This window comes from Alosa pseudoharengus, unplaced genomic scaffold, assembly GCF_046254945.1.
Source record: "Alosa pseudoharengus isolate Yale_2024_CS ecotype anadromous, Long Island Sound unplaced genomic scaffold, YU_APseudo_1.1 YU_APseudo_1.1_scf_10, whole genome shotgun sequence".
Lineage (NCBI taxonomy): Eukaryota > Metazoa > Chordata > Actinopteri > Clupeiformes > Clupeidae > Alosa > Alosa pseudoharengus.
The window spans coordinates 13,935,595-13,960,665 of record NW_027468565.1 but is presented as its reverse complement, the minus strand read 5'-3'; the positions used below and the strand labels follow the sequence as shown (position 1 = coordinate 13,960,665).

Here is a 25,071-nt window from a genome sequence, read left to right as displayed (position 1 = left end):
GATATTTTGCCCAGAATAGTCTACTGCAACCTGGGCCATAGCTAAATGGCAGGATGAATTGAAGGACACCACAAGATCATTGTATAGGTTATTTCAAAATGAAGCAGAGTGAAAAAGTTGAGTTATTTGGACATTTCCGTCTTTATATTTGTCCATATGCCAACTCCTTAACTCCTTTCCCTACATCTAACATGGGACCCATAGCTGGATTTAAAACTGCTCTAAAATTGGCAGCCTATTCACCTTTCAAAATGGAAATAGACCCTTAAAGTGTGTATTGGTGATATGCTGTACTTTATTCTGATTTTACAGCAGTTGGTAAAAATAAAATTAACATAACTCAACAAAAAAGAACTGTTTCAAGACCAGTACACCAAAGAGTGAACAATCAAATTGCACACATAGCACTTGTCAAAAATAATAAGGCTAGGCCCTAATGTTTTCATGTCTCTCCACAGTCAAGTTCACTAGTGTCAGAGACTTTCTAATGTGGAGACACAGCACTCAAAAAATACTCCATAGAAATGCATGGGGCTAGTTTGTCACGCCAATATGGCCGTTGTCTACACATATCCCACCCCTTCCTCGGCAAAACGTCGACATGTGAATACATTGAGCCAATCATGTGGTGTGATGTGAATACATTGAGCCAATCATATGGTGTGTTGTGAAGACATCGTGCCAATCATGTGTTGTGATCTCGCCGCTGGAGCAAGATTGGTGTCGTGAAGCCTTGCGCACGCGCAGTTCGACCCAAAGACTGTGCCCGATGAGTGCCCATAAAACGTTGGTATATGGCCACCGAGTGGAGGGACTTGCCTAAAATGACTTTGCTAGTGTTTCGAGACCAAAGGGGATTATATCAAATCACCTGTCATCAAATAGCCTACTTACTTACTTACATGTAGCCTACTTTTTCAATCAAAACCAAAAAAGCCCCCCACACCTAATGTACGCATAGTGCTTTGCCTACACTAGGCTACCACGTAGCCTATCGTTAACACTTTTGACTTTTATTTTGACAGCAGGCTACAGCTGTAGAGAAATAGGTGGGTCAACAGTTAGTTGTGCCCGATGTCTGAAGAAGTAGTTAGTACAAAGTCCTCATAACAGTAGGTTTAGCCTTAGCACAAATGTAGGCTAGGTCATTTGTATGACAGCAACGAGTGTGCCAGTGCAGAATGTCAGGGAAGGAACCTTGCCCCGTGATTTTCGTTCGTCCATGCCGTAGTAGCGTTGATGACAACTGTGTTGTACTTGTTCAGCACTTGCCTCCTGGACTGGCGGTCACTATACATGCTCTAATTCACAGTGAAGATGATGACTTTTGGGAGGCGTTTGGTCATTACATCAGTGATGACAGGGGATCTGTTAATGGTAAAATTATTTAGATCCTAGTTCTTCCGATTTTTTCATAGTTCTCATTGTAGGAAGTCATTCACAGCCAAGAAATATAGCCTGTGTTTTCAAGTGTGTTGTGTTGTGCTGTTGGTTCTTAGTTGCCAAGGATGCCAGTATTGGAGGGTCCTATGATGGTGTCGAGCCTATGGGTCTTTTGTGGAGCATGAAACCAATCCCTGGAAGTAGACCAGGTCTCAGGTGAAGTGAAACATTGTTTCTGTATTTTTGATTATATAAGTTTAGCAGGTGACATTGTGTCTTAAGTTGTTCCGTTGATCTGTGTCAGGTTTCGGAAGAAGGATGTGCACACTCCACTGGTTGTCCACCTTTCAGTCTACCGAGACCACATGCATGAAGGTTTTAAAGACACAAAGGCTCTGGCCTGTGCTGTGGCTGAACGCTGGTACATGGCTCCTGGTGTTCAGAAGGTTTGCATCACCGAGAACGGAATCAGTGGGACTCTGTTCTTACCTCCAGGTGAACATATTTAGTGACTCAACTGTCAAGGTTGGAGGTAACTCATTTAACAATTTTGCATAATTTGTTTACACACAGCTTACAAAAGTAATTTAGTCAAAACATTGTGTCTCCAGATACAGTTAATCTATTCAGTGGATTGTCCCGTTTCAGTCTCTTTATTTTTGAAGTACCAAAGTCCTTTGTCAACACAGAGCATCCTCCAGATGAATTAAAACAGATAAGATAGACACAAAGAAGAAAAGGAATACCATTCTGCCATTTGGTAGCCTGGTTAGGACAAGGTTCATTCACCTCCCATTTCCAAGGGGCGTCACTAACGGAAGCCGATCAAAAAGCCTCTGGATGCATAGATAGACCTAAGTCCAATCAAACCAATGAAGGAGATAACATATGCTGTTGTGATTGATGCCCAGGTTTTTGGAATATTGGAAATTGGAGTGAATGGCCTCTTTGCCAGATGGACCTGCAGATCAAACTCAAATTTGCCAAATGTTCGTCTAGATTCACCCTGGCTAGCCATTTGGGCAATTACTTTAACGAATAATAGAAATAATATGGAAATAAACTGAAACCAGGTGTTCATTATGAATTGGTTGACATGAAGAGATTTCGAGCAACTGAAAATGCGGAATAAAATTATTTTTTAGGGCCTGGACCTTTCCCTGGTCTGCTGGACCTATGGGGAGGTGGTGGAGGCTTGGTGGAGTACCGCTCTGCTCTGCTGGCATCACATGGATATGTGTCTTTAGCACTGGACTATTTGACCCCTAAGACCTCTGACACACAGCATGTGGGCAATGACTACTTTGAGGTAAAAGTGTCTCTACACAGATATAATTGCAGTCATTTCACAGATGCATTTTAGAACACACTGCCATGTCATTATGGTTCTTAATCAGATAATATGATACTTCAAATACTATGATTTTAAAACCCATATCCCCCATCAGAAATATTGAAAAGTAATGTGCAGAGCAGGCCATAAAACAGATTACCCTTCTTTTACAGTTTTATAAAGTTGCACCCAGTACATGACCTTGCTCTTGGTATTTTGTTGCAAAATAGCCTGGCTAACGTCAGACCTTTGAGATGGGGTCTGGGAACTAGACATTCATTTTCTCGTATCATTTTCTCGCGTCTGTACATAGCTCAGGCTTTGAACGGCTTTGGTGTGTCGTCATCGTCTTGCTGCCCTCCCTCCGTTCTGTGATTGGTTCCTTCGTTGAGGTGAAAACGAAGTCCATAGAATCCAGGCTGCCTAGCAGCGTGAATAAAATTGCGCGCGTAAGGCAGCATGGGAAAACCCAGGCTAGTTGCAAAACACTTGCCTGCTTGTGCTCTCTTAGGTCCAAATTCCAATGAACTCCACCAAACTGCCTTTGAGCCATATCATTGTGTGCATGCTCAGGTTGGCACAATGATGATGGCAAGGTGGAGATTGAGAAATTGACTTAACAGTGAGATAAATTAAACTGTTGATTCAGTGTTTAAGCAGGAAGTAATTGAATTTCTTTTTCTGTTTGAATGTTTCAGGCAGCATACAGTTTGTTACAGGAGCACCCTCAGGTGTGTGCCAACAGGATTGCAATGTTGGGCTTGTCCTTTGGGACCTCAGTTGCTCTTGGCATGGCTGTTTATTCCCCAGTCATAAAGGTACACAACACCAACCTTTTACACTGAGGTTAAATGCTGCCAGTATTAAATGCTTCAATATAGTGAGCAATACTGCATGCGTGTACATGGAGTTTGAATACAGTTTTAAAATGACACATATCTGATATGTTTTACCTTTAAATAATGGCTTCAAACTCATTTTGATGATACACAGACTTATGATTGCATGAGACCAGAATTGCATATCTGCTGATACAAATGCATGCCCATAATGCCTGGTATTGTACCACGTGGATTTTTTGTGTCAGCCAGAAATGCGGCCCTTTTCGTTTGCTCTCGTTGGGTACACCGCTTACTAGTTCTTTACTGGAAGTAAAGTTCTTTAGTTCTTAAACTAATTTGCTTTCCTTCTGCATCTCTCTCAGCCAAAGTGTTTGGTGTGTGTGAGTGGGAGCCATGTCATGCCTGTCAATGGGTCTCTTTCAGATGTGTTTGCAGAGATCAAGAAGTAGGTGTTCCCACCTAAACCCACTCATTACTATGCTTTATTTTAGACATTATAAAACCCACTCTTAGTTTTACTTGTTTCCTAAATCTCTCTGTAGAAATGTCCGCAACACTCGCTATGATGAGGAGAACAGGGTCATATGGCGGGACTTACTTTTGCCCATTCCAGACGACCCCTCCAAGAAAGTCGATGTGAGTTTCATCACAATTGATCAAATCAGGTCAAACGTCTTCATGTAGACATTTATTGTCTTCACACACAAAAAAAGACAATTAAACCTTATAACCTTCTTCCTTACTTAACCTTATAATCTTCTTCCTTTCTGTATAACCATCTTTTCCTTACATGCAGTTGTTTTCCCCCCACTGATGCTAAGGTTATAATGGGATGTACAGACACCTATACACATTACAATGCATACAGTAGAACACATTTAGACTAAATAAGCAGTGCTATGCCAATAAGCCTCAGTTGAAGGGTTGTGATAGGCATTGATATTTCTATACACTGATGTCGCTGTTATTATCATCCATTCTGACTCACAGGTGGGTCGGATTCAGTGCCCTGTTTTACTTCTAGTGGGAGAAGATGACCAGAACTGGCCAGCCTTAGAGTCTGCAGAGGACGTACGTTTTGTTCTAATAAGATGGAATTCCTCTTGTAGGCAAACATTACATCAAAAGTAATTGTAATGTACACTGGAAGTGTAACTGTTATGGATGCCTTTCTTTTCTTTGTTATTTGTGAATTGTGTATGTAGATGAAGCAGATGATGGAGAGAGCTGGAAACAGCCACCTCCTCACTGTAGCATCCTACCCTGGGACCGGCCACCTGATTGAGCCTCCTTACAGTCCACACGTCCGGTCCAGCAACTTCATGGTGGCTCAGTCCAGGACAAAGGGTAAGGCTTGTGTAACCATCCCAATAAACTGTGAAGAATATCATCTCAAATTTTCTACACATTTGTTTTCCCACAAAACTAAGCTAGTGAAAGCTGGCTAGTAAGTGAGAATGATGGCTGTGTTTAATTGTCCTTCACATGGCCAAATGCAATCATAATAGTATGCTGCAGAAACTACTCTGCTGCAAAAGCATTATGTGAAAACATCAGATTCATGATAAAGTAGAATAGATCAAATAGATTATGATGGGCATCGCTTGGTTTGTATTTCAGTCGTTGTTGTCTGGGGAGGGCAGACTGTGCCCCACTCTAAGGCACAGGAGGACGCCTGGCAAAAGACCTTGGCATTTCTGGAGGAGCATCTTTATGGCACCACACACAGATGACTGTCAGGCTAACGCCTTCAAAAAAGGAAATGGGTGGAAATCAGTGCCTGTGGTAACGAAAAACACAAACACTGAGACGATAATGCCAACAAATCAGTGTAAGCCGATCAACAGTTTATCAATACGTTTCATATCATGTTTAAATAACTGATGCTTCTTATCAAATTCCAAAGCTCAGTGATACAACACTTGAGCCTCTGGTTGTATGTTTTACACAAACCTATGTGTTTATTGGTAGGACTAGGGTTCTTATTCAGCCCTCGTTTGCTTTCATCATCCTGCTGTTCTAGAGGGACCCACATATTCCCAGTTGTGTTATGATTGAGTATTGAAAACTCATCTCTTTAACACCCCCAGAGATTAACTTTATTATTACTGTTGATACTAGTTATATTTCAATCACTGGAAATTGACTAATATTACTGTTGATACTGGTTATATTTCAATCACTGAAAAGGATGTGGCCTTCAATTAGTCTATGATGATTTAGAATAGTTTAAAGTCAAATAATTCAAATATTCGCTCTTCAAAGCAAACCAATGACAAATAATAAAACGTGTAACAGTTAGTGATTTGTTGTATATTATTTGGGTTTTAATAAGCCATCAAGGGTGTTAACCCTTACAACACAATGGAAATTGAATGCAATTGACTTGTGGGTAGATGGTTGATGTATGTTGATTTATGTTTGATATTTGCTTAAACATTCCCATATCACATGCCTTTTAGAAACGTTCAAAAACAGATAACCAGTCATTATAATGATTTTAATAATTGAAAGGTGTGCTTTGAAATTGAATAGGACCAAATCAGACACTACATAAATAAAAAAACAAAATTATAGATTTGTGTGGCCCAGTCAGTTACTGCTTACTTTAAAATACAGTGTATTAAAATACTGTAGAAAATCTCATTCAAGTAGAGCCATTGAAGGGTACTTGATTTGACGAGAACGAGAGTATCCACTTAGCAACTGTGTCAGTGTCCTGGTTAAACTTACTTTCTCAACAATGATGTGAAGAATTAGAAAATGTAGGACTACAAGTTTGAAATAGACTCTCACATGGAGGATTCTATTTTTTCCTGTATCACCATTTGTTTGTTGGGTTGTTCTTTTTAATAAAAATGACCTAATTTCTGATAAATATTTCAATACATTTTTAGATTTCAGCTAAATGTAACCAATCATTTTCAACAGCAATAATGTAACTTGGTTACCACGAATATAGTATGTGCGTGCGTGCATGCATGTGTGTGTGTGTATGTCTGCACAATAAATGTAAAGGACTTTCCCCACAAGATACATTGTTATGTGTTTTTGTTTGACCTTTAATCAGCAAATAGTCTAGAGAAACTGCCTTGAACCCAAAGATCCAAGACTGTGGGAGAAATGTATGAGCGAAATAGCAGCACTTCATCAAATAGTAGCACCTCATCAAATACTGGTGTTTGCCCTCAAGCAAGGCATTCCGCGTGTCTGTCGGGAATTTACCACAATATAACAGAGTATATCAGAGTAGATCTATATCACTAGGATAATATTTGCCATCATGTAGTACAACAGCAAATGCTCTGACTCAAGCATGAGTTGCTATCCCACATCCTAACTTAACCAAGGTGTCTCCAAGGTCACTCTTATTTAAGCAGTAACATACAGAAAATAGAATATGCAAAACAGATGAATTCTCAACTTGTTCAAACATGAAATTATTTAAGTTTACCAGTCACAATTCACTCTTCAAATTTATTAGCACTGATTTATGATATATTCAGTCTGAGAGGTTCTACTAGAGAGGCACCTAACAGCCATTTCACCCCAGGATACTAGAGCTCAGATTCTCAGGTTGATGTTGACTTCTCACTTTGTTAATATACCTAACTGTTAGATAGAAGATGAGGTAATACAGTTTCTAGTCAAAATAGTGATGAACAAAGTATATTATATCCTCATGTATGAACTAATGATTAGTCGATGCATTTAGATAAAGATTTGTCATAGTTTTTTGTTATCTGCCTAACCAGTGTACAAAGCAAGTTTCAGAATGGCACATAACAAACTTCAGCACTGCAGTCCCAATGGAATGTTATGGTGAAGAAGGATGCATGCTTGAGTATGTATTTGCTCTTTGTGTGTATGCAATGTTTGAATATTGAGCATCTCAGTTACCTGAGGCACATTTCTAAGGGAAGGAGTACCTGCCTGCAAGCGAATATCCCTGTGTCTTCATCAATACCGCTTTCAGCGTGGCATGACAAGCATAAATCAGTCCTGCGTGAAACCTAATCCTCATTTTCCAACCCCCCCAGGGCAGTGCTTTTCCCTCGCTCTCTGTGGAGCTCAGGTGTGTCTTTACATGCTGAGGCACTCAGCACCATTACTGCACAGTGCACAGGGGGGCAGGGGTGGCGTACAGCTGCCACTCTGGACAGAGATCCACTTTTCCAACAGGGCAGGACCTCCACAACTCACAACTTTCACTCCACACTGACTGTAAGTATCATTTTCAACTTTGTGATTTCCCTTACAAATGGCTGACAAGTTACTGTCTTTGAGATGTTGACGTCATTTAGTTGATGTATGATAATTATCTCCTAAAGATGGGATGTGCTGATAGAGGTGGTGGTTGCTTTTTGAGTGTTTGATCAGTGAATTAAATCAGTGGTGGTTCTGTGAAGACCGCTAGTGCTGACAAAAGCATGTTATGGCTTTGCTATCAACCATGTGGGTTGTTTCTGATACTTCAATGCCTTTGGTGACATGAACGTTATCTAATGTTATGTTCCACATAATGAGTTTTTTTCTGTGATGCAAAAATGAAACTGTTGAGCTGATAACAGATATAATGTGAACGTTAATATGATGTTATATGAAGGTTGCCGTGGGCCTCAGGAGTATTGTGCGGTATGCATTCTGCATTGACTGTTTCAGGAACTCCCCTGACTATTATGTTTTGCTCTGTGGGGCACAATGCAAATAGGTTATGTAGTCTGAGTTCAGGTTACAGGTTTCTCTCTCCCATGTGAGGAACAAGTATTTTCACACTTTCACACTCTACTTTGGATATCATGAAATCAGGGGAAGTTTGGTGGGACTTTTGAAGGTATTGTTGCTTGGACACATGACATTAATGTATATGTCAGTTAAACGCTTGCATTGTTTTGTATGTCAGATGACCATCCTGTCGTCCTGGCTGATGTTTTAAGGATATTTGTATTTGTGAAATATATTAGTGTGTGCGTGTGCATATGTGTAGTGTGCAGTGATAATGACTTAATGTGTTCTTGTCTGGGTTGATAGATGTCATTGTTCTCTTCAGAGATCTGTGCTTAAGAATGAAAAGTGTGTTCCTAATGACAAAGTGAATGTTCAGGCACCTATGTTTTGTGAAGGTGTTGATGCAGCATACATCACATATGTGCATATTAAAGACTTCAGCCAGAATCTTCTGATGTACTGTAATTATGTATGAAGGACCCAGCTGAATTAATTCAGTTCAGTTGATTTTTGGTGGCAATAGAACTACTGTAGCCTACTCAATCTACAGATGCCAACAATAAGAATGAGAAAGAGACTGATGAGGAAGACAGGAATTAGTAGTAATATTATTGCTATGGTGAAACCAGTCTTTTGTTTATTATGTTTTCTGGTTGTAGAAGCAATGTGATTTATTTTGCTTCATCTTTCTCTCCCCATTTCACTGTGTAGCTCCACTATGATGACCCTGGGCCCTTTACTGTTCCTGCTCACGTGTAAGTCATTTAATTTGGAAAAGGACAGATTTTCTGTATGTTTACTAATCTGTAGAAGGAGTTGTATTTGGGTTTGGCTGATACGAGACCGTCTCTGACATTACCTAGCATCCACACTGCCCTGACTGTGAGGACATGCACTTACTTGCTGGAGTAGAACATTTGAATCTGCTGGCACTAGTTTACTGTTCATTTGCATGTTTGCTCGTGGTTGTCAGATGTCTCAAATAGTTTAGCATCCTAATGAAACCAAGATCCACGCACAGGTGCAGGTAGATTGCAGGAACATACTTAAATAGCAAAAAATAAGATTGCTCTACCACACACTGTTGACGTTTACTCGATTTTATTCAGAGTGAACAACGCGTTTCGTATACAGCGTCCTCAGGTTCGCTCAGGTACGGCGAAATGCATTGTTCGCTCTGAATAAAATCGAGTAAACGTCAACAGTGTGCGGTAGAGCAATCTTATTTTTTGCTAGTTTAGCATCCTGTTAGATTATTTCTGTCTTTACAGATTATGGGCTGCAATGATGTTTATATGATCCTTTAACTCAGCTTCAGCAGTCTAGAGTGTCTCTGATAACAGTGTAGGTTAGATTTGGTAATTTGTGGTTCTTCTGAAAATCATCTAATGCCTTGTCATAAGGCATCATTATAACATGAAACAGGTCAGAAATATTTGTTTACTTATCCCAGTCATCTTTTAAACTGGGATATGGGAGTAATGGAGTAAAACTTTATTGGCTCTTTCCTGCCACTTTGTATGTATTAAGAACTCCTATTCTGGAGAGTGTGACTAATGCTTATAGTATTTCCTTTCTATGGCAGCCTCGTTTCTCATCTTTGCTGCTTGTGTTCAGGTTTGGCCACCCCTCTGCTCGCTCAGGAGGATGAGTGTGATGACAACTCGTGTCATCCACAGCTGGGAGACTTGATGCTCGGCCGTTCTGCACAGCTTTCGGCCACCTCCACCTGCGGACTAGCAGGACCTCAGAACTACTGCATCTTGGGATACCTGGAGGTATGGAGAGATTTCAGGGCAAACTTTCCACTTATCACTCAGATTGGATAAAGCTCCATGTCACTCAGGAATTCCATGGTGAACAGTGTTTAATGCCTAAGGAATGCCTGAAGGTCGTGCACAGTAGGAATACCGGGAGCTCACTGGAGTTGAACCTTTTCTGTTTGTTTTTCCCTTTCTGCTGTCAATATGGGAATGATGTGTATGAGTACCTCATATTCTGTTTTGAATCAATTCAAATATCAAATATAAACTTGCTTTGCATATCCTAAGCATTTTATATTGTTTTTTTTAAATCAATACAATGAAATCAGAACTGTATCTTGATTGATTTGGGAGGTTAAAGCTAGCATTTATGCATGTCTACAGAAATGTGAAGATTTTTATTTTAATTTGGATCTCATGCTGTCAGTTAAGGAAATACAATGAAGCTGTAACATTTCAAATAGTATGTGGCATGAACATACTAGCCATGATGGTGCCATAACCAAATCGACTCAGAGTGGTGCAGTGTAAATATTGGTCTCTGATTCTGGTGCTCTCAGTAACAGTATTTATTGTGCACTGTGCTGGGTTGAGGTGGTTCTTCAACAAGTTTCTGGCTAACCCTGTAGCGTGATGCATTCTGCAGACATGTCCTGATCTGCCACACTTATAGGTCATTACCCTGCCTCTCACTGCTTGAGCTCAATGCTAATTTACTCCCACTGCTTTCTTTACTCTTACCCCCCCCCCCCCCCAACCCCCCACCCCCACCCTCCCACACACCTACACATACACACACACACACACACACACACACACACACACACACACACACACAACCTCATACACATGTGATTCAGGTATGTAGGTGTGGCTCTGAGCAAAAAATTCATTCATTCATCACTCGTGTTTGCCATCTTGGCATTAGGTAGTAATGATCTGTTGTTTTTGTTGGCAAACAACCCAATGAGAGAGGAAAGCTTCAGCCTCTTTTGTGAGACCTTTCAGCAAGTTTAGTTTCTTTCCAGCCAGTCTTGCTTGCACATGTTTCTGTATTTAAATGAGCACTTCCAGAGCATTTCATTTTCTCTTCATTTCCATGTGATGTGCAATGCAAAATACATTTGTCATTGGCATACTGCCTAACTGTAAAATGCTGTGTTAGCCAAAGTTACTGTGTTTTACCCTTTTTACCCATATTTACCTTTCTGTGTCTGCAGGATGGGCAGAAATGCTTCCTCTGCGACTCGAGGAATCCTTACAACCGCTATCACAATCCCAATAGTCATCGCATCGAGAATGTGATCACAACCTTTGAAGGGTCACAACGCAAGATGAAGTGGTGGCAGTCTGAAAATGGTATCTTCTCTAGAATTCACAGTTGCCTTACAAATCTATCCAAATGGAAAATTACCTTTGAAAATATAAAACAGCACTTTTGAAACTCAAAACAGTAATTTTGAGATTGTCTTTCATCTAGCTGTTCATCATGTTAGCATTAAACTGGACCTGGAGACTGTGTTCCAGTTTAGCCATCTTGTTCTAACTTTTAAGGTATTTATGGTTTTAATTTCTGTTAGTTTCACTGGATTAGCACAGAAAGCCAGAGCATTTTGTAACACCATTGAAGCCTTGTCTGTTAATGCCCTGCTCTCTCTGCGTTGAACTCCTAGAGCTTCCGCCCTGCTGCCATGCTGGTGGAGAGGTCTAAGGATTTTGGACAGACCTGGAAGGTGTTCCGCTACTTTGCTGAGAACTGTCAACTCTCCTTTCCTGGAGTGTCCGAGGGACCAGCAACAAGTTTAGATGAGGTCATCTGTGATAGCCGCTACTCTGGCCCAGAGCCCTCCACTGATGGAGAGGTAGTACAGCTGATGTAGTTCAGACATGCACTAGAAATGCCAAAATGACTTCATAACTACCCAATTAAAAACCATGCATTTCTGTAGGTTGTGCTCAAAGCCTTGGATCCCAGGTTTGAAATAAATGATCCATATGACCCTAAAATACAAGGTAAGAAGAGGTCCTTTACGTCTTTTTTGTGTGCAGCAAAATCTTTTAGTAGCAGTGAAATACTGTTTGAATAAAACACTGTCCTTGACTTGGCATTCTGTCATTTTAGAGCTCATCACCATAACTAACCTGCGGGTGAACTTCACACAACTCCTCACTTTGGGCGATACGCTGCTGGGCCGTCGGCGGAGGAACCCCGAGGACAAATACTACTATGCGCTGTATGAGATGTTGGTGCGGGGAAGCTGCTTCTGCAACGGCCATGCCAGCCAGTGCATGCCTGTGGAAAATGCCCGAGGGGATGCGTTCAACGAGCGAGGCATGGTGAGGGACGGATCATGTTACCTGCGGAGTTTCTTATTTTGTCTTTTTACCTTTGATATTTGGTTTAACCGTAGTAAGCACAGCCGACTATACAGTATGTGAACTGTACACCCTCAGAGTGAGATGCGCTCAGTGAGGTTGGGGCTGTTATGGAAAAGGGGGAGGGGAAGTGACAGATTTATCTGTGCTTTACATGACCATAACAATGATGACAAACTATTTCCCCATCAAAACACGTCAAGCATTGTTGCTTTATTGTTTTTTCCTTCACCTGTGTTTATGTTCCGTTAATAGTTCACATTTTTATGGTCACACTTTTGATATGTGTGTATGTGGAGGGACATGTTTTAACATAGAAAATAAGGGAAGTACACCAAGCTATTTTTTTTACAGAGAAATAAGCTCCCAACTTTTTAAATTCAAACTTGCTTAACTTCTGGTGTTCTATTTTGAAGCCCTGATCCCTAAAAAAAAAACCTTAAATGAGCTGACTTCAAAAGCTCAAAATACTGGACATGGTGATGAAACAGTGTTTTTTCACCAGATTCACGGCCGATGTGTGTGTCAGCACAACACAATTGGTACCAACTGTGAGAGATGTGAAGACTTTTACAATGATGCCCCCTGGAGGCCGTCTGAGTCTACAGATCCTCATACCTGCAGAAGTACTGGATCACTCATGTTTTGTCATGTCATAGTACTTCACCACATGCAAACACCATAGCTTTCATTCCTGCATCGAATCAACTATTGAATATTTTTCATCACATAGTCCTTAGTCTTCATTACATAGTCCTTGTAAAGAGATTTAGTAACACTCTATACAAATCTATGTTGTTGCTGTTGGTAATAGATCCCAGGATGCTTCTGATTAAACTAGAGAACTGATAAGTTGGTGGCATGTAAATGGTAACCTGCCATGTAAATCATATTTCACATGCTTATATCCTAGTACGGTATCTTATTCTTACCCATGTCAGTCACTGGGAGAGCTCAATCTAATGGGATCTCTTCTGTATTCTCTAGAATGCAACTGTTACGGTCACTCGGAGAGGTGTCACTTTGACATGGCGCGGTTTGTGGCCAGCGGGGGGGTGAGTGGCGGTGTGTGTGAAGACTGCCGCAACAACCGCGTGGGCGCCCAGTGTGAGCAGTGCCAGCCCTACTTCTATCAGGACCCCAGCAGATCCCTGGAGGACCCTCAGGCATGCATACGTGAGTTGACTCAGCGAGTTCATACCTGCCGTGTGTCGTTTCTTCCACAGGATCTTATTGTGTTTTTGTGAGTTTTCAGGCCCTGGGGGCAAACATCAGTCAGGATTTCCCATGTTCAGGTTTACAGTAAATTGACACTCACAAATAAATGTCACCATCTGAGATGAATAAAAACCCCTGGAAAGATGAACAGAAAAAGTACTATAAGACAGTGATGATTACAGCATAACATGTCATGGCAACACTTAAAACTAACTCCGTCTAAGAAGGAAACTGAATAAGAACAATAAAAAGAGGCACTGTAGAACATAGAGCACATTCCTGGCTCTGCTCACATAAACAGCCTGGCATCGCTAGCTGCCAAATCTTTGACAGAAAGATGGTAGAAAACTGAGATGTGGAAAGCTCTATTATGTGATCTGCGCCATCCTGTTGTATTGGATTTGAACTGTTGTACTTTTGACTTGATCCAGCATGTGATTGTGACCCTGCTGGCTCGCTGGACAATGGCCTCTGTGATGCCTTAACGGGACGGTGCGTGTGTAAGGAGAATGTGGAGGGGGACAGGTGTGACCGCTGTAAATTTGCCTTCTTCGGCTTACGCCAGGATGACCCCTCAGGCTGCCAGTGTGAGAATGCTTACCCCATTAACCCATTTCACATAGTCTCTTTGACCGCATGCTAGTATTGCCTGCCGTAACACTTTATTGCTTCTAGCTGCTGTTGTGATATTTGAGCATATGCCACTTCTCCTATTATTTTGCCAATTGTTTTTTGTTTTGTTTTCTCAGTTTGTCAGTGTAACTTACTTGGTAGCATCACAACACCCCATGCATGTGACCAGACCACAGGCCAGTGTTTCTGTCAGCCTTTTGCCACAGGACCGTACTGTGACCAGTGTGTGGTACGCCTCTTTACGCCTCATGAACATTGTACATAATGTGTCATAGTCATTTATATTATGGTCAGAGGTTTTCCATTTCAGTATTACAATACAATTCAGGGTAAACATTCATTGTTACTGAATACTTACCCAATGTTTTTCTATCTGTAGCCAGGCTATTGGGGTCTAGGAAACACTGTATACAGCTGTCTGCCTTGTGACTGTGACATAGGTGGATCCACAAGCAGTTTGTGAGTGTGCATCAACCTGTAGAATTGTTATTATCACCCAACCTTACATAAGCCCAAAATACTGTATATCCTGTGAACGTTTGTGTGATGTGAAGAGTACACTGTCCAGAAGCAGAAGATATGTATTAATATGTAATTTGTGGCATCCATTGTATAGAAGTAAGTTGTGTATGTTGGCTTGTGGGGATATGTAGGTGCTCCAGTATTGATGGTCAGTGTCCTTGCCGGCCCAACATGGTGGGGCTCAGCTGCAGTAGTCCGGCTCCTGGTCACTTTCTGGACCCGCTGGACTACTACATCTATGAGGCTGAGGACGCCACACCGCTTGGAAGCGGTGGTTCATCACTGGTGAGAGCCCATCGTCTCTGCTATAAGCCAGTTTTTAGAGTCACAGGAAGGAGCTTTCATGAGACTAGTGAGCGAACTAACCAAATAAAACAGTCCTGTTCAACGGACATTTAGCACTGATAAAAGCTAGCAGACTTGCTGGTGTATTTAGTAAATACATTTGATGACATTATCCTGTTCAAGTCTTGTTTCAGACCTGGATCATAAAAGTACATAGTGAATAGTTTGCAAGGTTTGTTGATCTGCCCTTCACATGACTATAAGCCATCAAGTACATATTCAACTAAATCACCTCAAAAATGGCAAATTGTTGCAGTGTTTCTCTAAAACATATTTTAGTTTGAAGCCTTGTTAGTCCCATAAGTACATAACTAACTAGAGCACTGTCTTTGAAGGTGAATCCACCCAACCCCACTGGTGTACCACTGCCCAACTGTGAGCATTACTACCGTGAACAAGGTTATGACTTCAAACTCAGTGATGGACAGTATGTGCTCACCAGACGAGAGAGACGGAGCAATCGACAACGAAGACAGGACCAGGTGATGATGTGGGCAATGATTTAGCATGTGTTTGCCAAACTAATAGAACTGATTTAGCATGTGTTTACCAACTAACAGGAATCAATACATAATCATGTATGCATATGTGGACGACCCTGGCTGCAAATTCAATTTGCTGCCGCTAGGGTGCATCTAGATTTCTAGGCTAGAACATGACACTTCTGGATGAGTTCAAATGTGATGTTGGTGATGTTGCTTTCAATTGGATAGGTCTAGATAGATAGATAGATAGATAGATACTTTATTGATCCCCAGGGGAAATTCAAGGTCTCAGTAGCATACAGACAACACACACACATTCACTAACAGCAGAAAAAGTAATTAAAAGTATATAATATAAAAACACAGCTAAGCAATAAGGACAGTAGAAGATAAGAATATACTAAATATACTAAAATACAAATTATACTAACTAACACTTAATCTAAATCAATTCTAAAAACAGTATCCACATAGTGGTGATTAATCAATCAAGAGGCACTTGCAATGACTGAGGCAGGGACTGAGCCTGTGATTCTCTGTGCATAGTACGGTAAGGTAAGGTGCTCTGTGTGAGTGAGTGTCACGGTGATAGTGGTCTAATAGCACCACAAGCTAAAGATAATCTGGACCATTGTTTGAAACTATTGAAATATTCAGTCTCATTCCTATATCCTTCTATGTTTGCATTCTATGTTTAAGCCTCAGTATATAGAGCCTGATCCAGCTGTGCAGGTCAGAGAGCGCCGGCCTGGTTTCCCCATCACATGGACTGGACCTGGGTTCAGGAGAGCTCCACAGGGTGCAGTCCTCCGGTTCAACATTAACAACATCCCAGCCTCCCTGCAGTACCACCTTCTGCTCCACTATGAGCCAGAGGTATCCGCTCGTCCCCATGTGGCCTGATGCTAAGTCTAGGTTTGTGTCACTCTCACTCATACTGTGTAATTTGTAGTCCTCAGACGACTGGGTGGCCAGTATCAGAATTGTGCCTTCAGCACCTTTGGACTACGGAAGGTGTCAGAATGACCCAGCGGCAGACATGGAGCTAACACTGTCTGGTTCCAAAAGGTGGGCAAGGGCCAGATGGAGCTCAGGGCTGGGCTGTGGCTAGGGTTGTCCACTTTTGCTAATACGGTCATTGTCTCATCTATTCAGGGTGGCTCTTTTGGATACCACAGTGTGTTTGGAAGCTGGTGTGCCATACTCTGTGGATGTCACTCTAAGAAAGCAGTCCAGTCCAGACTCCCAGTCTAGCCCATACATCCTGATGGACTCGGTGAGTTTCCCCATACAGTGACATTCAAGTACTTCTCCCTCTAACAGCCTATTTCCATCCGTTACTTTTTATATACCGTAAATTTCCCCATCAAACTTCTAGGAATATATTTGCATTCTGATGACCAATAATTTTAGGTATACATGCCATTGTTGCCAGATCTTTAATCTGGTCTTTTTCTCTGGCCTGTAGCTGGGCCTTGTCCCTCAGGTGGACTCCCCCCGGACTCAGGACGGGAGCTGCTCCGAGGCTACTGAGCTTCAGCAGTACCGCTGTGTGGAGCTGAACGCTGCCACGCCCCCTAACCAGTGCCAGGGTCTCATTAGCAGCATGTCTGCCCTCATCCACAACGGTGCCCATCGTGAGTGTCACTCTCCCCTCAGGACGCTTTATCACTCCCACACTGGAGAACAAAGTGTGTCTTGTGTCACTTCGGGGCAGTTGATAAGCCTTGTCTCTGTGTCCTGTAGCATAGGGCCATCTGTGTGGTAAACTTGATTTGCTGTACTAGTGTAAAGGTCATCAGAAAATGGGAGGTTGGCAGCACATGGTAAGGTTTGCATGGTTCTAGAAACATTTGATTTAATGCCACGTCAAAGATGTTCCTAGAGTATTAAGCATAGCTCGACTGACCATTTCTCACTGATTCACTGTGACACTCCTGTGGAATAAGCTCAGCCACCTGCTACCAAGAATATTTTTCTCTGTTTGTGTGTGTGCGTGTCCGTGTGCGTGTGCGTGTGCGTGTCTGTGTGCATGCGTGTGTGTGCATGAGAGTGAGTGAGTGGGGGAGTGAGTGGGCCAGGATTAATAGTCCTTATGTCTGTGTTCACAGTCTGCAGCTGTAATGAAGAGGGGGCCTACAAGGAAACCTGTGCAAAATTTGGGGGTCAGTGTGAGTGTAAGCCAAACGTGATTGGCCGCTGCTGCGACTCTTGTGCCCGACTGACCTTTGGCTTTGGACCAAATGGATGCACACGTAAGTTACTCAGGATCCATACGCTGTGCTAAAGTGCTGCATACTGTATTGCAAACAAGGCTTTAAACTCAAATAACAATTTCCGCAAAAAACATGATCTTCTTAATGCTAAATCACAATGTATAAGTCTATTGATTGATTACTTTTTTCTTAGCCTGTGACTGTGAGTCCATGGGCTCAACAGCTGAGCTCTGTGATGTGACCACTGGCCAGTGTCCATGCCGTGCGGAGGTGACTGGCAGGCATTGTGACCAGTGTCTTCCTGGCCATTATGGCTTTCCTCAGTGCTCGCCCTGTCGGTGCAATGGACTGGCTGACCTTTGTGACCCCATCACTGGAGCATGTTTGGACTGCCGGGACTTCTCCACTGGACACAACTGTGACAAGTGTGTTATGAATTTCAATAATAGGTTACAGTAACAGTGTATCTCATCACTTCTATAATAGGTTTAAATCAATGCATGAGCAATGCACACTTTGTGTGTCCATCTAAGGTGCCTTCCTGGTTACTACGGAGACCCAGTCTTCAGAGAGCCCTGTGAGCCGTGCAGATGCCCAGATGTGCAGGGGAGTGACCGTTTCTTCGCCCTGTCCTGCACCAAGGACGACGACACCGACAGCCTCACCTGTGATTGCCTCAGGGGCCACGCAGGTCTCTCGGCTTCCCTTCCGTCTCGCCATTTAACCCTCCCAGGTTCAACTGTCAGGACGTATTTAAAGAGTGGAAATAAATGACCAATAATGACCTCTTGCTGCCTGCACCAGGAGCCCGATGTGACAGCTGTGCGCCTGGCTTTTACGGAGACCTGGCGCTGCCTGAGGCCCAGTGTGAGGAGTGCCGCTGCAACCATAACACGGACCCTCAGGACGCCAGGGCCTGTGACGGGGTGACCGGTGTCTGCCTGCGCTGCCTACACAACACCCTTGGGCCCTCCTGTGAGAGCTGCAAGCCAGGATACTATGGCGATGCTCTGGTCCAAGACTGCAAAGGTATGAGCTGACGGTGATACTTAAATACGCAATACTTCAAATGACTTTGTGGTGAAATATGAATGAATAAATCAATCTCTGTCATCCCCTTTCTCATATTATGCTGTAATGGTGCAGTTGGAGTTTAGAGCCAGTACTGTGAAATCTTGTTTAGGTTCATACCTTCCCTCAAATCGTGGCACAGTTGTTGAGTTGAAATGTGTCCCTGTGTTTGTGTATTCCTCCATAGAATGCTCGTGTGATCGGCGTGGCACAGAGGTGGTCATGTGCCCACTGGACAGCCCGTGTTTCTGTGATGAGGAGACTGGGCAGTGCCCCTGCCGCACAGGTGTGACCGGCCCTCTCTGTAATGAGTGTGAGGATGGCTACTGGAACCTGGATGGTGATGCAGGATGCCAGCCTTGCAGATGTGACCCTGATCACTCACTCAACAATGTCTGTGACAAGGTAAGGTCATGCTGACTGATCTCAGATTAGTTCCAGTTTGTTATTTTACTAGTTGTGACTGGCAATTGGACAGTATTTTATGATAGGTTCCACTACTATGTTTGGCAACATTTTTGCACTCTGACGCATTCCTCCATCTTTCCTCTCTTGCGGAAACCTGTGCAGGTCACAGGTCAGTGCCCCTGTCTGCCTGAGTATGGGGGTCAACATTGTTACGAGTGTGCCGAAAACTACTTTGGAAACCCCGACGTTCAGTGCCTTTGTACGTGGTACAGATATAAGATTTATTTTTGTTGTTGTTGTTTGAATGTTTCATTGTTTGTAATGATGGTGCATGGCTTGTGCTTATGAGAACAGTATTACAGTACTTGCCTTTGTGCCACCTGCATGAATGGCCTTGTGTTTATGTCCCTCTGTCCCACAGACTGTGACTGTAACATGGAGGGCACCCTGCGGCCGGCCTGTGACGTGGACACGGGTGAGTGCCGGTGCCGCCCTGGCGTGATGGGCATCCTGTGTGATGAGTGTGCCCCAGGCCATGAGGCCACCTTCCCTGAGTGCCCACCTTGCCATCCCTGCTCTTTGCTTTGGGCTGCAAACATCACAGATGTCAAGAAAGCTGCAGAGAAGATGCAAACCCTCGTCCCTAAGCCTGGTGACCAAAAGCAGTCCAGTTACAGTCGGCGCTGGCAACGCATACTGGACCTGCAGTCCCAGCTGGAGTCGGCTCTGAACATGACAGGAAATACCCAGTCAGAACTTGATGCAGCCGAGGATCTCCTCTCCCGTATCACGTAAGGGCATGCCTTGCTTACAGTGCTGATTTACCTGGCCTTCTATCTGACTTCATAGCTTTTTCATTCCTGATAAATAAGTGTACTTGTTTCACTTCATAGCCTACCAAGAGAGATGGCTCAAGAGAGTCTGCCAAGACATCTTGGGCTCTCTTTTTTCAGTTACCAGGTTTAGGTTCCATGTGATTGAGGGTGGATTAGATGCAGGATTTTTTTCTGGGCAGATAGTGTCTAGTGTTTTTAGTTACTAGGATGCTAGAACAGCTGAACTCAGCCAGGGTCTGATATGTTGATGATGACACTGATGCTGAAATTTGTTTATGTTTATATAGTTCATGTTATGTGACGCTTTGGTCAAAAGAAACTACATTTTCTTTTGCATTACATAAACATTAAATAATGATAATAATAATAATGATAATACAATTTATTTATATAGCACTTTTCAAGTGTGCAAAGTGAACAGTTTAAAGTAGACATATAGCCTGAATTAAAAATACACCAATATTAATAATAGACTAATAATAATAAGTATATTACTAACATATACAAGTCTGTTACTAACATACAAACTGTGACTTAATTTGTTAGATACAGGCCAGGGTAAATAGATGAGTCTTTGGATGTTTTTTTGAAGACCCTAAAATGATCCCTAGAAATAAGAGCATTAGGTAAATCATTCCACCACTAAGGAATCACAGAAGAGAAGAGTCTTGACTGTGACTTCCTAGTGTTGATGGAAGGCTGATATAGCAAATGCTCATCAGAGGACCGCAGTTTGTGTTGAGAGATTATTGTTCTAGTTGTATTATCAAGATCTGTCATGGAATATATTGATCCTCCAAGATCTTTTATACAAGATATTTGTGCACTGAAATGATCAATGATACATACACATAGAGATGTGGCTGAATGTCATATTTGCTCTCCCTTTTTGTGTTTCTTTACTTAGGGAGCTGAAAGACAGCATAGATCCCAGTGCCATTGTCGTTGACCCAACATCACTTCTGAACACAGAAATAGATAACATCAAGCTGGAGTTCAAGAAACTTATAGATAAGTTAATCGATAAAACAAAGGAAGTCCCAATAACAGATCCTAAGGCTCTGAATGGTAAGACATGGTCTCCTGTTTATAGTCAAAATATTTTGTCAGCAGCATTATCCAGTTAGATTGCCTGATGGTGTTGGAATCTCTGTGATGGAGATGCCCACAATCTATGTGAATTCATTCTCTTTATCTAGACACACTGGAGGAGATCAGACAGCAATATAAAGACTTCATCAAAGACGAGGAGCGGGTCAAGGATGCAGAGGACAAGGTGGAGTCGTCCAGGGACATCAGGCAGAAGACCAAGCTAGAGCTGGCCAAGTGTCACACCGAAGACTGGGACACAATAGAAAAGAAAGTCAAAGCTTTGAATGTGGTCAAGTTCAATGAAGAGGTGAGCAGTGTGATTTCCTTCTCATATCATGGCATCATAATGTATCATTGTTGTGAGTATGTGTCATGCATTGGAAGTCTTTCCTGAATGTGGGGGGACGGGTGTGGCTCCTCAGGTGTGTGGGGCTCCAGGTGACGCCGAGTGCTCTGAGGCCAAGTGCGGCGGTGCTCTGTGTAAGACTGACGCTAACAAGAGCAAGTGTGGAGGCCCTGGCTGCAAGGGCAGCCTTCCCCTGAGCCACAGCGCCTTCAAGACAGCAGAGAACACCGAGATCGACCTCATTGATCTGAACCACAAACTCAGAGAATCAGAAATCAAGGCAATCACGCTTCTTACATACATTACCTTTTAAGTCAGACCACATTGTTTAGTACAATACAGACAATGTCTCTGCTTAATAGTTTTATTTGATTTTACACCAGTTATATCCTAAATACGATACATTTCTACCATTTAGTTGTATGTAAAGATTATGATTAGTGTATAAATTAAATTGTAAGCTGTTTATCCCTAAATAGCATAGTACCATGTAGTGGCTTATTCAGCTTCTTTTGACATGTTTCTGTCTATTGAGTTCTCTGAAGTGCTGTTCCAATCCCTCAGATTAATGAGGCCAGAGACATGAATGAAGAAATTAAAGATGAAACAGTCAAGATGAAAAAGAAAATCAATGACAGCAAGAACAAATTTGAGAAGGAGAAGAATGGTACCAAGGATCTCATCAAGAAAGTGAAGGACTACCTCACAGGTAAGGCTGTTCATCTGGTCATGCAGCAACATCTTCATCTGGTCATGCAGCAACATCTTCATCTGGTCATGCAGCAACATCTTCATCTGGTCATGCAGCAACATCTTCTAAGACACACTCCACAGCCAGTGTAGTATCTTCATCTTGAACAGTGTTCTGTCAACAGGTGAGACGGCAAACCCAGAGGACATTGAGGAAATTGCCAAAGCAGTCTTAGCTATTAAGCTCCCCAAGACTCCGGATGAGATCCAAAGCATGATCAAAAACATCCGTGACCTGCTGTCCAACTTTACAAACTCTCAAGAGGACCTAGGGCTCCTGGAGGAGAAAGCCAAGACAGCAGAGAAACTACTTGAACAAGCCAACAATGTCAAGTAATCCAAATGTTGCCATCAGCATTATCATTCAGACTATTAGATAACTATTTAGATTATTCATAACAATTTGTGCAAGAAGTCTCATGTTTTTATTCATTTTGTATTTTTATTTACTTTTTTATTCAAGAAACCGAACAAAGGCAATCGATGTGAGTGACATTCGGAAGGCGTTACAAGAGGCTAAACTCTTACAGGATAAGGTCACGGATAACCTAAGGGATGCCACAAATTCCACAGTCCAGGGTGCTGACAAAGTGAAAGAGGTGATTCAGAAAGGTCCCTCTAGTTACAGCTGCAAGATTCTGTCCCCTCAGATCATTTCTGCAGCCTCATTTTAGTATTTGACATGGTTTTAACATGTCCCTCTTTGTGAAATTCAAACAGTGCCATTATGTTTGTGTCTTTTCAGACTAAAGGTAAACTGGACACCATAGAGGCACGGTTGAATCCAAATGTGACAAAGTTGCTGCAAGATGTTGAAGCGTTGAAGAATAAAACTGAGATGAACCGAGCGCAGGCAGAGGAGGCCAAAGCTGCAGCGGACGCTGCCCTGAAAAATGCCACAGATGTCAGCACGGTACGGACAAATCACTCCCTCCTCCTCAGATGATCTGAGTCAGTTAATTACATAGATGAATTTCTTCAAGAATCACATCCTATGTACTGCAGATTGCTTTTGGTGCATTAAGGCATATATATACAATAGAACATATTTTAAATCGTTTTGTGTTTTTGCAGGATATCAAAGAGGTCATTGAACTGTTTGAGGAGCTAAAGGACAAAAAATCAAATCAGACTGCTAATGATGAGGTAAAAGATCGTCTGAAAAATATCACAGCTGAAGTGGAAAGTATGGCCAAAGATGTGGCTGACAAGATGAAGAAAATTGAAGGTTTGTGTGTGATGAAAATGTCAAATAATTTGATTTATTTTGTTTAAAGATATTAATTTATCCCGTATTCCCACACCAGAAATATGTGAAGGCCATTTTTATGCATACTTGCTCATTTGGTTGTGGCTGCTTGTAACTGGTTGTCGCTTGTAGCTCATTTGGATGTATCTGTTTGTTTAGACTTGGAAAAAAGACTCCAAGCAGTCATCAAAGATAAAGAAGATAAAGAGAATGATGTTGCTAAGCTGTTGGAGGAGGCAACAGCCCTCAGAAAAGTGATTGCCGAAAAAGCTGACAACTACATACAGTGCCGCTCCTAAAGAAAATATCACATCTTTTCATGCACACATCTCATAAGCTTTTCCACAGACTCTTCTGCGCTCATAATGGACTTACTTGTGTCAGTGTTTGTTCATCACCCTGTCGATTAGGTGTCCACTGCATACACTGCTCACCCTGTCCATTAGGTGTCCACTGCATACACTGCTCACCCTGTCCATTAGGTGTCCACTGCATACACTGCTCACCCTGTCGATTAGGTGTCCACTGCATACACTGCTCACCCTGTCCATTAGGTGTCCACTGTGTCCACTGCTCATTTTGGAATCTGGCAAGACCTTTATTAATGGCACAGTGGTGTTGCTGAAACGTTCATATGAAATTAAGCTACTGAATATATTGTCAAAGGCAGCATATCTCATTGATAATCTCATTGACTGATATTGTGTTATTTTTGTAATGAGGCTTCTTTGAGATTTGTTTAGCTAAAGGATATAAGGAATTGAGTTCCTTCCTGGAATATTTTCCTTTTACTTGTTTTATTAAAAAAAATATTTTGCTATCTAAAACATTCATCTGTGGTTGTATAATGTTATATGTGTGTAGGAATGTAATGCCTTTATATGTCGAGTCTTCAATGTAGGTAGTTCCCATAATTGCCACAGGAGGGCATACTGTATGCAGGCAAAGTTTAGAGGTATGTCACTGACATGCTCTTGTTTCCCTGAACAGCTGGATCTTTTATTTATCAGTAATGGATCTTAATACTACCATATAGAAGTTGATCCATCTACACACTATTACTGTTCCCTTGTGGTCGTTACATTTTTAAATGTAAATATTTGTGCCTATTCTAACAAAATATTTTAAATTAAATTTTAGATGGTCATTTGACAGCTTGTTTCACATAAATGTAATCAACATTTAATCACATTAACAATAAATATTTAACATTCTTTGAAGATTCTCTTAAAGCAAAGAACAGGTATATGTTCAGCTGTTTGGTAGTATAGTAATGAACCAATGTGTAGGTTCCCCTTTGGCATCTTGTCCTCCATTTAAGCAACACACATGGGAGAACACACGTACAGTACCTATATGGGCAGGAGGATCGCATGTGGGTGGGGGTACAATACTATATAATACTAGTGAGGCTCTGTGGTGGCTCTCCAAACTGCAGACAATGCACAAGAACCGCAATGCAACAAGAGACTTAA

The 25,071-nt window shown here is 42.0% G+C and overlaps 2 protein-coding genes across 2 annotated transcripts; both read left to right on the top strand.

Annotated features, from left to right (window-relative positions):
• The first annotated feature begins 1,053 nt into the window (after nt 1–1,053).
• acot19 (acyl-CoA thioesterase 19) lies at nt 1,054–6,685 on the top strand. Its single transcript, XM_076264567.1, has 10 exons — nt 1,054–1,377; nt 1,500–1,599; nt 1,688–1,878; nt 2,529–2,692; nt 3,415–3,534; nt 3,921–4,003; nt 4,101–4,194; nt 4,549–4,629; nt 4,764–4,905; nt 5,179–6,685. The coding sequence occupies exons 1-10, from the start codon at nt 1,182–1,184 to the stop codon at nt 5,289–5,291; spliced, it is 1,284 nt and encodes a 427-aa protein (XP_076120682.1). The 5' UTR covers nt 1,054–1,181; the 3' UTR covers nt 5,292–6,685.
• Nucleotides 6,686–7,626: 941 nt separating this feature from the next.
• lamb4 (laminin, beta 4) lies at nt 7,627–24,545 on the top strand. The gene is made up of 35 exons (XM_076264536.1): nt 7,627–7,782; nt 8,998–9,041; nt 9,904–10,064; nt 11,270–11,408; nt 11,530–11,603; nt 11,723–11,911; nt 11,999–12,062; nt 12,172–12,386; nt 12,931–13,051; nt 13,413–13,601; nt 14,075–14,230; nt 14,393–14,505; nt 14,656–14,735; nt 14,930–15,083; nt 15,479–15,625; nt 16,328–16,504; nt 16,581–16,696; nt 16,784–16,904; nt 17,097–17,265; nt 17,740–17,883; nt 18,038–18,269; nt 18,378–18,535; nt 18,649–18,873; nt 19,103–19,320; nt 19,486–19,582; nt 19,745–20,114; nt 21,067–21,227; nt 21,359–21,558; nt 21,674–21,877; nt 22,162–22,306; nt 22,473–22,680; nt 22,811–22,946; nt 23,093–23,260; nt 23,422–23,575; nt 23,756–24,545. The coding sequence occupies exons 2-35, from the start codon at nt 9,005–9,007 to the stop codon at nt 23,893–23,895; spliced, it is 5,382 nt and encodes a 1,793-aa protein (XP_076120651.1). The 5' UTR covers nt 7,627–7,782; nt 8,998–9,004; the 3' UTR covers nt 23,896–24,545.
• The last annotated feature ends 526 nt before the right edge of the window (nt 24,546–25,071 follow it).